At 42.4% G+C, this 14,963-nt stretch overlaps 1 protein-coding gene across 2 annotated transcripts in view; it reads right to left on the reverse strand.

Moving 5' to 3' along the window:
* ELP1 (elongator acetyltransferase complex subunit 1) overlaps positions 1 to 14,963 on the reverse strand; it is a 56,947-nt gene that overhangs the window by 12,366 nt on the left and 29,618 nt on the right. For both annotated transcript variants that reach the window (XR_003610229.2, XM_028108805.2), the window contains exons 26-30: positions 13,298 to 13,421; positions 12,292 to 12,389; positions 10,610 to 10,811; positions 8,250 to 8,311; positions 353 to 415 (exon numbers count right to left, since the gene is read on the reverse strand). Coding sequence is in view for 1 of the 2 variants with exons in the window: in XM_028108805.2 (XP_027964606.1) it covers positions 353 to 415; positions 8,250 to 8,311; positions 10,610 to 10,811; positions 12,292 to 12,389; positions 13,298 to 13,421 (549 nt within the window). In the remaining variant the exon portion in view is untranslated. The remainder of the gene's footprint in view (positions 1 to 352; positions 416 to 8,249; positions 8,312 to 10,609; positions 10,812 to 12,291; positions 12,390 to 13,297; positions 13,422 to 14,963) is intronic.

Raw genomic sequence — 14,963 nt, forward strand, 5'->3', positions numbered from 1 at the left:
AGAAAACTGCAAGTCACTGTAGAGTTAAGACACTTGGAAGTAAATGGATGACTTTCAGAGGTCACCAGGTTATTTTCAAGAGGAGCAGGCCTCTACAAGCTAATGAACATTCAACTCATTTCAGTAAAAACCAGGAATATTTCACATTTACAAAACAGACTAATTCCGAACATCAAGAGTAAATTTTTTAAATGGTTTTAAAAATACTGCTTATCCTTAGGCCAGGAACCTAAACTATTTTGACTTAGTTTCGTTAGCCTCAGAAGACAAGGGATCCCAGCTGACCCTGTCCCCCCTGCACTCTCGCTCTGCTGAGCACCTAACGCAGGCAGGGTTTTAAAAGTTCTCCTACCAGTCTCAGAGCTTCTTCCCAGGCAGCTCCTTCTAATAATAAGAGCACAGCTTCTTCATAATCCTGACAAGGAAACATCAAGAAAAATAACAGGTAAACAGAGCAAGCGTGTCAGATGCCAGCATGACCGACTGCAAGGCCGCCTCAGAGCAGTCTCTCTGCCCGCCTATCCCTTATGGTGCCAGTCCCTGCTCAGTAAACAATGATGCAGACACAATGGGCATGGTGGGGGGAAGGTACACATTCTGGAAATAACCACAGAACACATGGCATCATCTCCCTGCGGCCCTGAGCATCGAAACCCCCAGAGAGGTCGGACGGAAATGCCCACCGCCTCAGGTACACCACCCAGTTCGATTTGACAGGTTTAGGGGCTTTTAAACTCTTCTTTTTGCTCTTTAATGTTTTTTTTTTCCCCTCCAACTTTTATTTTGAAACACTTCAAAACTACAAGAAGCTGAGAGATGAGGGTAATAAACACCTGCATATCCTAAGTCTTCAAGCATTTTTGATACTTGTAGCCTTACCAGTAAAAATTTTTGAGCATGTACCGCAGTATGTAATTACTTAATGTACTCATAAAGCATATAAAACAAAGCATTTTTATAGGTCCATTTCATGTTTCCCTCTTAATATTGAAGTACAGTTGACATACAATGTTATTATCAGCTTCAGGCTTGGAACACAGTGATCGGACAGCTCTGTATGTTACTCAGTGCTCCCCACAGTGAGTACAGTCCTGGGAATCTGTCACCACACAACATGATTCCAGTATTACTGACTGTACTTCTCCAAGCTGTACTTTTCATCTCTATGACTTATTTATTTTATAACTAGAAGTTTGTGAAACTGGAAATAAGTGAAACAAAACACATATTATTTTTTTTTAAAGGGGAGGCAGAAAGCTGAAACCAAGAGTCAGACACTTAACCGACTGTGCCAGGCGCCCCTGTATTTCACCCTTTTAAAATGTGTTTTGTGGGGCACCTGGGTGGTTCAGTCAGTTAAGCATCTGAGTTTTGTTTCGGCTCAGGTCATGCTCTCAGGGTCATGAGATCGAGCCCCATGTCAGGCTCTGCACTCAGTGCGGAGTCTGCTTAAGATTCTCTCTTTCTTTCCCTCTCCCTCTCTACCTCCTTGCTACTCTCTTTCTCCCTCTCAAATAAATAAATAAATCTTTAAAAAGAAAAAGGTGAGGGCGCCTGGGTGGCTCAGTCAGTTAAGCGTCTGCCTTCAGCTCAGGTCATGATCCTGGAGTCCTGGGATCGAGTCCCACATCGGGCTCCCTGCTCAGCGGAGGGTCTGCTTCTCCCTCTGACCCTCTTCCCTCTCGTGCTCTCTATCTCTCATTCTCTCTCTCTCAAATAAATAAATAAAATCTTTAAAAAAAAAAAGGTGAGATACATAAAACAACTGGCTGGGTTTCATCCAGTAGTCACAGTGATAAAAAGAAGGGGGGATAGGTATGCATTAGATTAAAAGAGATTTGAGAGACATAAGATACAAAATGCAACACATGACCCTAGATTGGAACCTATTTTGGATCAACTTACTGTAAACAATTTTAGAACCACTGAGGGAACTTGAATTTTAATTATTACATAAATTAAAATGTACTGACATGAAAAGATACCATAAACAAAGCAAATTTAAAAACAGCACAGTGTAATTTCATTTGGGTTAAAAATGCACGTGTGTGTGTGTTACAGAGAAAGAGCACCACAGGAAGAATTAGAAATAGAAGGGAATACTAGCAAACTCGAGTGGTAGGAATACATGCTTTATTTTCTTGTTAATTACTTTCAGCATTTTAAATAATCTACAATACATACATACTACTTTAAGTTACTTTTAATTAAAAATATTAAATAAAAGTAAGCATTTTCTTCCCAGACCCCAGTGCATATGTCCCACTAACAGGCCCATACCACAGGTCCATGAAGGTACATAGCACAGTATGTGCTGTTTGACCCGCAGAGAAAGAAAGGGGAGGGGGGTGTTTTACCAAGGTGACAATCACATGACATACAAGCACTCTGAAGTGTACAATTTGTGGCATTTACTGTGTTCACCAAGTTGTGTGACCACCTTTTTAAAAATCACCTGATAAAACACTCCCATTTCTCCACTCCCTTCCTCCTCTGGTGACCTCTGATATGCCCTTTCTCTGGGTTTGCCTACTCAGGATATATCATGCAACAGAAACCTTACAATAGGTGACCTTTTGTGTCCGGCTTCTTTTACTAAGCATAATGTCTTCAAGATTTATCCAAGTTGTAGTATGTATCAGTTCTTTGTTCCATTTTTTAAATTTTTCCAATTATAGCAAAATGCACATAAAATTTACCATTTTAACCATTTTTTTTTACTGTCCAGTCCAGTGGCATTAAGTAAATTCACAATGTTGTGAAGCCATCACCACCATCCATCTCCAGAACATTTTCCACCTTACAAAACTGAAACTCTATACCCGTAAAACAGTAACTTCCCATGTTCCTCTCCAGCCTCTGGCAACCACCATTCCACTTCCTGTCTCTAGGATTCTAACCACTCTAGGTACCTCATATAAGTAGAATCCTACCGTACTAGTCCTTTTATATCTGGTTTATTTCACTTAGCATAATGTTCTCAAGGTTTATTCAAACTGAAGCATCCGTTTTACATTCCTTTTTATGACTTTCTTCTGTGTGTGTACAAATGTGTGTGTGTGTGTGTGTGTGTGTGTGTGTAACTGACGATTTATCCATTCGTCTCTCATTGATGGACATCTGGGTTGTTTCTTCCTTTTGGTTATCATAAATAATGCTGTTATAAACATCTGCACACTGGTTTCTTTGCGGACATGTTTCCATTTCTCCTGAGTAGATACTTAGGAGTGGAACTGTTGGGTCATATGTTTATGTTGATGTGGGGCTTGATCCAAGGACCCTGGGATCATGACCTGAGCTGAAGTCAGACGCTTAACTGACTGAGCCACCCAGGCGCCCCATATGTTGGACTTTTTAAGGACCCATTAAACTGTTTCCCATAGGGGCTGTGCCATTTTACATTCCCAGCAGCAATGTACAAGGGTTCTTATTTCTCCACATCCTTGCCAATTTTTCTTTTCTTTTTTTTTGATTAAAGCTATTCTAGTGGGTACTGTGGTTTTGATTTGCATTTCTTTTTTTTTTTAAGCTCATTTTATTTTATTTTTTTAAAGACTTTATTTACTTATTTGAGAGAGAGAATGAGAGAGAGCATGAGAGAGGGGAGGGTCAGAGGGAGAAGCAGACTCACCGCCGAGCAGGGAGCCCGATGCGGGACTTGATCCCGGGACTCCAGGATCATGACTTGAGCCGAAGGCAGTCGCTTAACCAACTGAGCCACCCAGGCGCCCTGATTTGCATTTCTTTAAATGAACAATGAAGCTAAATAACTTTTCATGTGCTTGTTGGCCATTTTTATGTTTTCTTTTTTTTTTTAAGATTTTTTATCTATTTATTTGACAGATAGCACAAGCAGGGGGAGTGGTAGGCAGAGGCAGAGGGAGAAGCAGGCTCCCCACTGAGCAGGGACCCCGATGTGGGGCTCGATCCCAGGACCCTGGGATCATGGCCTGAACTGAAGGCAGACGCTTAACCGACTGAGCCACCCAGGTGCCCCTATTTGTATGTTTTCTTGAGAGAAATAGCTATTCAAGTCTTTTGGCCATTTTAAAAATGGGTTGTTTTGTCTTTTTGTTGTTGTCAAATTTCTTGACATATTCTGGATATAACAAGAAAACTATAAACCAGTATCGCTCAAGAAAATTTTAGCAAACTGAATCCACTAATAATGAAAAAGGATAATACATTATGACCAAGATGGGTTTAACCTAAGGAATGTAAGATTGGTTTAACATTCAAAGATCAATGTAATTCATCCTAGCACTGGTCTAAAACAGAATACCTTAGTTGAAAATGCATTTGACAAAATTCAATACCTCTTCATGATAAAAACTCTGAGAACCAAGAATAGAAAGGAATTTCCTCAACCAAGAGGGCAAGGATTGGCAATTTTTTTCTGTAAAAGGCTAGACAGCAAATATTTTAGGCTTTTTGGTCAGACCATCTCTGTCACAACTCTTCAACTCTGGGGTTGTAGGTACCAAAACCACCACAGAAAATATGTAAACAAATAGGTGTGGCTATGTTCCAATAAAACTTTATATAGATGGCCAGCCAGATTTGGCCCTTGACTATAGTTTCCCAACTCTAATGGCCCTACCAGGTTCTCACATCTATTAAAAAAACAATAGCATGGGGCACCTGGGTGACTCAGTCAGTTAAGCATCTGCCTTTAGCTCAGGTCATGATCCTGGAGTCCTGGGACCTAGCCCCACATCGGGCTCCCTGCTGAGCAAGAAGCCTACTTCTCCCTCTCCCCCATGCTCATGATCTCTCTTGCTATCTCTCTCTCTAATAAGTAAAATCTTAAAAAAAAAAAAAAGCAAACATCACACTTAATGGTGAAAGAGTGAATTTCCACCCTGATATCAGGAAAAAGACAAGGATGTCCACCAACCCTTACCATTTCTGTTCAACATTATACTGGAAGTCCTAGCTAATACAGTAAGACCACAAAAAAATATAAAGGCATACCAACTGAAAAGATATAAAACAGTCTTTAGTCACAGAAACCATGCTCATTAATATAGAAAATCCTAGAGAATTTACCCCCAACACTCCTAGAACTACTAAATAAGTTCACAGCAAGGTTGCAGGATATAAGGCCAACATACAAACAAAACAAAACCATATTTCTATTTGCTAGCAACAAAAAATTGGAAGTGAAAAAAAAAATACTAGTCAAGTCTTAAGATGACCCCAACTCTGACCAACACCTTGACTGTAGTCCTGTGAACGACCCTGAGCCAGAAGCCCTAACTAAGCCCTGCCCAGATTCTTGACCCATAGAAACAAATAGGTGTTTTTCATTTGAAGCTAAGTTTTGAGGTAATTTGTTATGTATCCGTAGATAAGTAATTCATCCAGTGTACATGAGTATAGGAGCAACGGAGGTACTCACACATCACTGGTGGGAACACAAAATGATAGAGCCGCTGCAGAGAAGCTCTGCGCCTCCTTACTAAGTTACGCATCCCACTTACCACGTGACCAGCATTCCCACTCACAGGTATTTATCCAAGTGAAATGCAAGGATCTGTCCTCACAAAGACATATTGTACCAGTCTATAGCTGCTTTATTCTAACCTTAAACGAAAACAATCCAAATGTACATCAATTTGTGGATGGATCCGCAAATTATGACCTATTCATAAAACAAAATGCCACTGAGCAAAATAAAAATACACAGATACACAATATAATATGGATGAATCTCAAAAGCATTATATGACTTCCAGTTTCCAGTCCAATACACAAGGAACTTGGAAGACATCCCTCCATTGTAACAAGTAGAAAGCTGAGCAGACTCTCCTTTGATCCAATGGAGAACTAGAGAACTGAGGTCATAGGGCAAACTGTTGCCCCCAAGACTGGAGAGACAGACAGGCAGACACAGAGAGCTACAACTTACCAGAACACAGCAGAGACCCACAAGTAGAGATCTCTACCAGAACCAGTACTGGGGTAGGAAAATCTAAACTGTAAGTGACCAGTGGCTGAAGGATCGATCACTCTGGACAGGGTTATAGGTGAAAACTCTACGGACGTCCAGACTTAGGGAGCTCCTACACTTTTGTGAGTTTTTACCTCCTTGAGCCCTACCAGGTTCTCACAGTGAGTATCAGATGAAAATATGCTTCCGACAAGAAGGAAAAAGTTGTCATTTTGAAAACACCCAGAGCATGCTGCTCTTAACAAGGCCTGCAGTCAAGAGAAACAATTTTGCCAAAGCCTAACTGAAGTTGGTTTGACCAGGGCCTAATTAATGTGAGGGAAGAGAAATACCCAACTCCAGCTCCCCCTGGCCTTCCTGTCCTACCTAAGGAGTGAAAAATCTGAGACGTACTGGTGAAGTTCAAAGTCCAAGGACACAGGCTCACTAAAAGACTGAGACTTAATCATAGGCCTGTAGAACACTTCTCCTCTCCCCACACCTTATGACCACATCACTAAAGACCTCTTTATTGAATTTCCTTATACCCTGTACTTCATGGTAGGCTTCCAACAAAAATTTGCACAAAGGACAAAAACCGTTTGAAGAGCCAGAGCAAGCATCAGAACGAGACTTAGACGTGGCAGGGGTACTGAAATTACAAGGCCAAGAATTCAAAATCAGTATGATTACACCTGAAACTAATATGCCACTGTATGTGAATTATATTTCAATTAGAAAAAGAAAAAAAAGAGGTATGATTAATGTGCTGAATGCTCTAGTGGAAACAGTAGACAACATGCAGGAACAGATGGGTAATGCAAGCAGGGAGATGAAAATCCTAAGAAAAAATTAAAAAAAAATGTTAGAAAACAAAAGCATTATGTGAGTGAAAGAAGCCAGACTAAAAAACCACATACCAGATGGTTCCATTGATACAAAATTCTAGAAAAAGCAAAACTTAATGACAAAAAGCACATCAGTGGTTCGTAAGAGCTGAGAGTAGAGGAAGAAGACTCACTACAAAAGGGGAAGCAGGAAACTTTTTGGGGTGTTACAAATGTTCTATTACCATGGTTGTAGGAGCGTGACATGGCCAGGAGCATTTGTCAAAACTCATCCAACTGTTAATTTAAAACTGGTAGATTTTACTATATGTAATGTATACCCAATTAAAAATGTACAAATTATAAATATATAAATTAAATATGTATATATGAATTAATCTTCACTTATACAGAAAAAAAGGATGGTAGCATCTGATCCATTTAATTAACCATCTTAGATGGTGTATCTTTCTACTCTAGCCTTATTATTATGTATATTTTATTCATTGATGTTTTCAGCTCAATCACCCAACGTAATTTCTTGCTAGGATCTGTCAAATTTCAGTGATCTTCTTTCACTCACCCTTATTACATGAAAGACATTCAGGTATTTTAAAAGCACAATTATGTTATACAAATGTGCCTACTAGTAACAACTGTAAAAAACACTCTCATCAAAGGCTAAAACTCTACAAGGCAGTAATCCCTGGTGTCAACTATGTCCTATTAGTCCGTGGCCAGTGTCAGTGCATAGTTTTTGTTGTTGTTTTGTTTTTTGTTTAAATTTTTAAGATTTATTTATTTTAGAGGGAGAGCAAGTGGGGAAGGGGCAGAGGGAGAGAGAGAATCTCAGGCAGACTCCCCATTGAGCCTGGAGCCTGACACAGGGCTCAATTTCACGACCTTGAGATCATGACCTAAGCCAAAATCAAGGGTTGGACACCCAACCGACTGAGTCACCCAGGTGCCCCATGTCAGTGCATAGTTTTATTATTTTCATAACAAATTCTACAATTGTATCAAAAGCTGGTAAAGGTACTCATCTTCATAATCTGCTGGAAAACTGGAACCCATCACACTGCCTGAGATAAAAGACACTTCCAACAGTAAGAATGGTTGTAAACCCAGAAAAGTATCTGAAGTTCAATCCCTTTGTTTTAGAATGGTCCTTTCTCACTGTTTCTACTTGGCAAGTTAACATAAAAAGCACAACTCCCCTGAGATTTAGTACCTTCTACCAAGGTCAAACACTAATGCCTATTGTGGTAGAGTTCTGCCTTACACAACTTATTGTTTAGAGAACTAATTTTTTAGAAGTAAGTTAAATTTAGATTTCTAAGTCAGGTCAGCAAGAAGGAAGATCTGCAGAGCAAATACTCTCTCTGGACTTCCTAATTACCCTAAGTTCCTTTAATTTTCATGATCGGTGAGGTACAACTGGGAAGACCTTCCTTGTTGACTGAGTGGCTGAAGGGAGGAGATGAGGTTACCTGGGCATACTGTTCCAAGACTGTGGCTGCATCACTGTGCTTCCTCTGCTCAACCAGCTTTCCTGCAAAGATAATAAACACTTCACCATAGTTGGCTTGCTAAGAACAGGATCACCAAAACTCAAGTTGAAATGGTTTTTGGAGGTACTTTTCTTTACTTTTCTAAGATTTATTTATTTATTTGAGGGAAAGAGCAAGCATGCACGTGGGCACACAAGTGGGAGGGGCAAAGGGAGGGGGAGAGAATCTCAAGCCGACTCCACACTGAGCACAGAGCCTAACAAGCGGCTCTAGCTCACAACCCTGAGACCACAACCCAAGCCCAAACCAAGAGTCAGACACCCAACCAACTACACCATACACCACCCAGGCACCCGTGGAGGTACTTTTTAAATAAAAACAGTCCCCTATAAATTGGAGACTGAGCTCTACTGTATACGCTCAAATAGAACAGCTTTAAAACAGCATTTTCCAAAGTGTTCCCTAAGACTGTAGGATAATAAAAGGCAACACCAAAAAACCATTCTTGGGTCAAGTATGTTTGTGAAACATTGGGCATAACAACACTCAACAGATTCCTTTGCTGAGATGCTCACTAATATATCTTTATTACGTATCAAAAACTATATACTTTGTGAATTTCTGTCAGGAAATAGGCAGGAATACCACAGAGTCCTATCTCAAATGGCAGTTACAATCTAAATTTAGCATAGAATGTGAAATCCATGTATAGCCAAAATTAGCCATGAAAAAAAGCTTACAAAGGCACACATACAGGCAACCGACCTAACATCTCCAGCTCATCCATTTCTTCCTCAAATAGGAAGAGACTGCTGTTCTTTGGTTGAGCACGAAGATGAAGGTAGTTGGCTTACGGGTCATGCAGTGTCTTTAGATGCTAGAATCACCCAGCAGTTGAGATAATCATGCTTTGAGAGGCACACAGAACCTGAAGTCGACTACGGGGCTGGCAGACTCATGTCTCCCATCTCATGCAAACTCCAGCGCGTATGATCCCTGACAAAAGCAGGTATAATCATCTCCATAATTTCAACAGCTATCTTCCTTTTCTTGTAAAAACTGCCTAAGTTAAAGTGCACATGAAGTGACTCTGCCTTATAACTTTTCTCAACAATCTCTGACCACCACCTTTCCTACCACTTTGCTAAACACTGGGGAGAACTGGCTGCATACCATACAGCATGACAAACAGCAAGCTAAGAGTTACAAAGAATTTAAGAGAATTTAATAGGCCCTAAGAACAGAGCTGGAAGGTATGAGCTACCGAAAGATAAGTTTCTAAAGCAGAAATAACAATGGAGCCAGAATAAATAACTAAAAGACCTAATATAGGGAATTCTCAAAAACTAAAGAGTTCACCATGGAAACGAAGAGGCCTTGTAGAAGAGTCTACAGACCTAATAACCAGAAATGCCAGAAAAAGAAAAGTGATAACCTCACACATTTTTATGACCCAGAGAAAAAGGAAGAATGCAAATAGCTAAGGAGGACACATACATACATTTAACAGGATTTAATTTGGGATTTTTTCAGAACTGCGTTTTCTTTGAAAGCATAACAACATTTTTAAAACTCTTAAAACAGCAAGGGGAGAATACACAAGCACAGCTGAGCGGGCAGGGCACCTGTTCATCTCTTCTCTCAGGCCGTCCTTTAGCTCTCCTCCCTCTCAGGAGTCAGACTCGGATACAGGCTCGCCTCTGGTTCAGACAATGCCTAGACCGGGACACAGCTGAACTGCCTTTGCTTTCAGAATGCTTACATGTTTCGCTTTTTCTTTCACCTCATTTCCCATAAATGCTATTACAGTTCCCAACAATCTATTGTCTATACCTGAATGGCCCCACTCCAAAACTCATGTTTACCTTCTGACAGGGCACATGGCCGCACAGCTACTCTGCACTAGGATGTAAGTTTTGGCAAATGAGATGGAACACAAGTAACAGTGTAACTTCAAGGTCGTTTCCAACTTCAAGTGTTCTCCTAAGGCTCTAGTTTTTTCCCCTTCCTAAGGCCTGGAATATGGATATGGAGAAAATCCAGCTACAACCATCTGCCTGGGATGACAGAGCCACACAACAGAAGGACTTCTCAGTCCTTACGTGAGAGATACAAGCTTTCTTATCATGCCATTATTTAGGGACTCTCACTGTAGCAGTTTAACCTTTACTTAATAAACCATTCTAAATTATCTAATTAATTTTTATTAGTGAATCTGAGACAGCCTCAAGGTATGCTGTCCTAAATTTACTTGCAAAATTGCCAAAGAAAGGAAGAAACAAAAAAAACCCTTGGAAGAGTGCTCTTTTTAGAGGACCTAAACCACCACCCACGTTCACCTGCTAGAGTTCTGCCGAGGCCAGCCACCTGGTCTTTGGTCAGGTCCAGCTGGGCTGCCGTGCAGACAGCTTGCCGCCAGCTACCACTAGCCAGAAAGGCATCGAGCGCTTTCTCGTGGGCGCCACAGCGGGCCAACACAAGCCCGGCCGGCTCGAAGAGGCGCTCCCGTGCCAGGTGCTCCCCGTAAGCAATGCTGATATCCTGTGGCAAGAGGAGACGGAGGCTTGGTGAGGAAAGGCGACAGTCATTTCTTAACCTCCGGTGTAGGCTGTCTTGGCCACTACGTTTGAAAGTCTCTTGAATTACTCAGAAATACCCCGTGGTTAATCAGTGAACTCAATCATTCTTCCACTCAAAACCTTACTGAGGATGTGCCATGATCATTACTGAGTACTCTTAAGGGCAGTGGGACTCACACAGCAATGCAAAAAATAAAAACAGGCAAAATCCCAAACAATAACAAGAACCACCACCAAGTTCCTGCTCTTGTGGCGACAGACTTACAAACACAGAAAGGCCTGTGACGTCATGATAAAGGGATAGAGAGTGATGGGAGTGCCATTTCAGGGGGCTGTGAGGAGAGCCAGCCACGTGAAGGGTTGCGGGACAGTAATCCAGGCCGAGAGCTACAGAGAGCACTGTGGCCATCTGGCAGAAACGTGTCCGGAACTCACAGGATGAAATAACAAGAAGGCTGGTGTGAGTGGAGAAGGGAGAGAGCACGGGAGAGAGGAAGAGACGGTGAAACGAGTGCAAAGAGGCAGCCATTGGCCAAATTCTCTATCCGCAGGCTCAACGTCAGGCAGGGACACAGAGCGGAATACAAGACACAGCCCCTGCCCTTAAGCGGCCCGCGGCCGGCAGGGAAAACAAATCAGTGCGGCGGCAGGTGGTTACGTGCTGTCACTGAGGTGAGAAGGGGGATCTGGGAGCTCAGGGTGGCACCTCGCCCAGGAACAGCTTTCCAGCAGAGGAGACCGAGAGTTAAAAGACAAGTGGGGCTAAAGGTAGGGGCAGGGAGAGGCCTGGAAGAGGCAGCCAATGCTAAGAGAGCAGGTGGGGGCCAGAGCAGAGCCACGGGCGAACTGCAGGGGGCAGGAAGGGTGGCGGGGATGAGTAGTGGTCATGGGCCCAGGCTCTGGGGTCAGACAGCCTGGGCTCACATCCCAGGCCAGTGCTTCACACTCCAGCTCCTGAGGCAAGCTGTTTCCTCATCTGTTTATCCGATCAGGTTGTCATGAGAATCATAGAATACATTTAGCAAATACATTTAGCAAATATCTGGCATATAAGAACTAAATAGATGTCTGTTTAAACAAACAACCGAAGTGTATCCCTTTCTTCTGAATTACATGAGAAAGATCTACATGCTTCAGGACGATCAGTCACGCGACAGCAAGGCTGGGCTGGAGCAAGGGGTGGGACAGAAGCCGGGAACCCCAGGGAGAAGCTGCCGTGGTATTCATGATGAGGAATAGGGGACAACTCCTAGCTTTCCAGCCTGGGCACTTTCTTCAGAACAAGAGCAGGTCAGGGCCATTCTCCCAGATAAGAGCTCAGGATGAGGTGACTTCATTTGAAGATAAACCTTGAGGCCAAGAATGGCATTATGGACTCAGGATCCTTCCCCCTGCCAGCTAACGCACAAAGTCAGAAGAGCCTCATTTCGCACACCACTCACCTTGTACTGCTGCGAGTCTGACGGATATAACTTCAGAGCTTCCTTATACAAGTTTTTATCTTTTACTAAGTTTAAGCATTCTGGGAAGTATTCAGGTCCTGAGGAATAAGATTCATACACACACGTCTAAGACTTTGGAAGCGTAATGAATTTCATTTATACCAGTGGTCCCTACACAAAAATCAACAAGGGACCTTTGTAAGACCTACAGAATCAGAGTATCAGGAGTATCAGAATCCAGGAATTCTAATTTTAGCAAAGCACCCCAGCAGATGTGAGGTATGAGAAGCACAGGTTGAGATAAGAGTTCCATGTAAAAGGATGGTTTATACACGACCCCTAATAAATGACTCTCCAACCTTCTGTTTGCTCAGCCTCCTTCATTAGAATCAGCTGGGGAGCTTATCACCCATTCAGGTGCCAGAGGCCCAGCCCAGCCCAGCTCAATCAGATTCGCCAAAGCAGCTAACACCCAGGTAACTTCGTACCCCCATCCTAGCTCTCTGTAGAGAACTGCACCTGCTGAAGCCAGAAACTCCAGCAGGGGACAGGGGCGGGGTGCGGCAGAACAAGGGGCACCATGCTCATCCTGGTCTGTCGCTACCATGTACACCTGTGTCCTTCTGGGAACTGCCGGTGCACATGGCCGCTCACTCCAGACAAGCTACGTTTCCCTCGGGTGTTGGCGAATGCCAGGGGAGAAGAATGCATTATCAGTGTTCATTCTGAGATACTGAAATGAATTTACGAGGTGATTATCCTTAACCCAAAAAGGATCTGCTCTATTTTTTTAGTTAGGGAGCTCCTCCAATTCATTAAAAGTCATTTGCTTTGCCTTCAGCTTTTCAGATCATGTGATAAAAGAAGGTGCACATACATAACTGTTAAAATTTTCAGGAGTGGAAACTGAAATCAGTCTATATCTAAACTAACACTTTAATTTATACCCTGCCTAGCTCCAAAGAAGACCCGAAGCAGAAATAAACATATTAATCCTCACACTTACCACATTTGCTGAGGTGGCCAATGGCTTTTTCATATCGTTTCAGGTATTTGTCTATGGTGAACCGCTGATAATTGGTTTCCATTTTCTTAAGTGCATTAAGAAATGGAAGATATTCTTTGGGATCCTAAAACCAAAACAAAAAAACACCAATAGGAAATCTTTATTACTTATGATTAATTTATAATAATACAATTAAAACAATCAACAAACCCAAAGCTACATAATGCTTAAAATACATACTATATTAGTATATTATACACATTGTATAAATATATAAAATGAAACACCATATAACCAGTTGGGCGAAAATGCTTTAACACATAGGGGTTGTTTTGAGAATAATGATGACGATCTCCTATGCAATCTCACAAGAGCCACTTATTTCAGAGGCTAATAAGGAAAACAAGGTCAATCTAGAAGATACTCAACAAATGCATCCAAGTTTCTCCAGAAGTGCAAGGCACTGTGCTTGAATTTGTTTGCATGACATCGCATGCCCTCCCTCTGCCAGTTTTTTTTTTCAAAAGATTTATTTCTTTAGAGAGAAAGAGAGAATGTGCATGCCCCTATGTATGTGCAAGGGGGAGGGAGGGAGGGGGGAGAGGGAGGGAGGGAGGGAGGGAGGGAGGGAGAGAGGGAGGGAGGGAGAGAGAGAGAGAGAGAGAGAGAGAGAGAGAGAGAGAATCCCAAGCAGACTCTGTGCTGAGCATGGAGCTGGACGTGGAGCTCGATCCCAGGACCCTGAGATCATGACCTGAGCTGGAATCAAGAGTCGGATATTTAACTGACTGAGCCACCCCGGTGCCCCACCCTCCAGCAAGTTTTAAAACAAAGGTAAAATTGCACAGAGTTAAAGACAAAACTCTAAGGCCCTGCCAACCAAGATTTTATTAGCACTGATTGTCTGCAGCTCTGTGCCATGCCCCGAAAATTGTTTCCTTTCCAAAGAACAGATGCTCCCTGTCCTTAATACAATTTCACTGAGCAGACAGGATAAATACACGTAAGAGCAATCTAGAAAAAAAAGAAAACCCAAAAGAAAAAATAATTAAATACTCAGGCATGTAATATAGAGAACTATAGGCCAAAGTATTCAATCAACAAACATTTAATAAGAATTTGCCTATGTATAAAAAATACAACCAAGCCTTACCCTTAGGAGACCTACCACCTAGAAGAGGAGCTAGAATGATATGCAGGGGTAGGCACTGGGTGCGGTGGAAGCACATATGTGGCCCACCTCATCCAGTCCCCACATGGTGGGCAGGGAGGCAAGAATGGAGCACTGGCAAGAGGCTACTTTGGCCTCCTTTGCCTTAGACGAGTGAGAATTAGCTTGGCGAATGGAGAGGTGGAAAGTGGTGAAGGGAAACAGAAGTAGCGCTACCTGCAAGGGGGTGTGTGTGGCAGCTTGGGGCGGGGGGACAAAAGCACTACAGGCTGAGCAAAAGGAACAGTATCAAGAGACGAGCACAGACAGATAGACAGATAGACAGAGACCAGACCCTGGGGGCAGAGGCTTAAGCAATATGATGGCTTCTGAACTTTATCCTGGGGGCAATGGAGAGCCCATGAAGGATTTCAAGTAAAAGAATGAAGGATCAAAATTTTGTTTTTGGAAAGATCACTCTGGCAAGAGCAAGGAGAGGGATGACAGGATGAAACT

This window comes from Eumetopias jubatus, unplaced genomic scaffold, assembly GCF_037043125.1.
Source record: "Eumetopias jubatus isolate StellerSeaLion01/CBP00866 unplaced genomic scaffold, mEumJub1_p1.0 scaffold_15, whole genome shotgun sequence".
Lineage (NCBI taxonomy): Eukaryota > Metazoa > Chordata > Mammalia > Carnivora > Otariidae > Eumetopias > Eumetopias jubatus.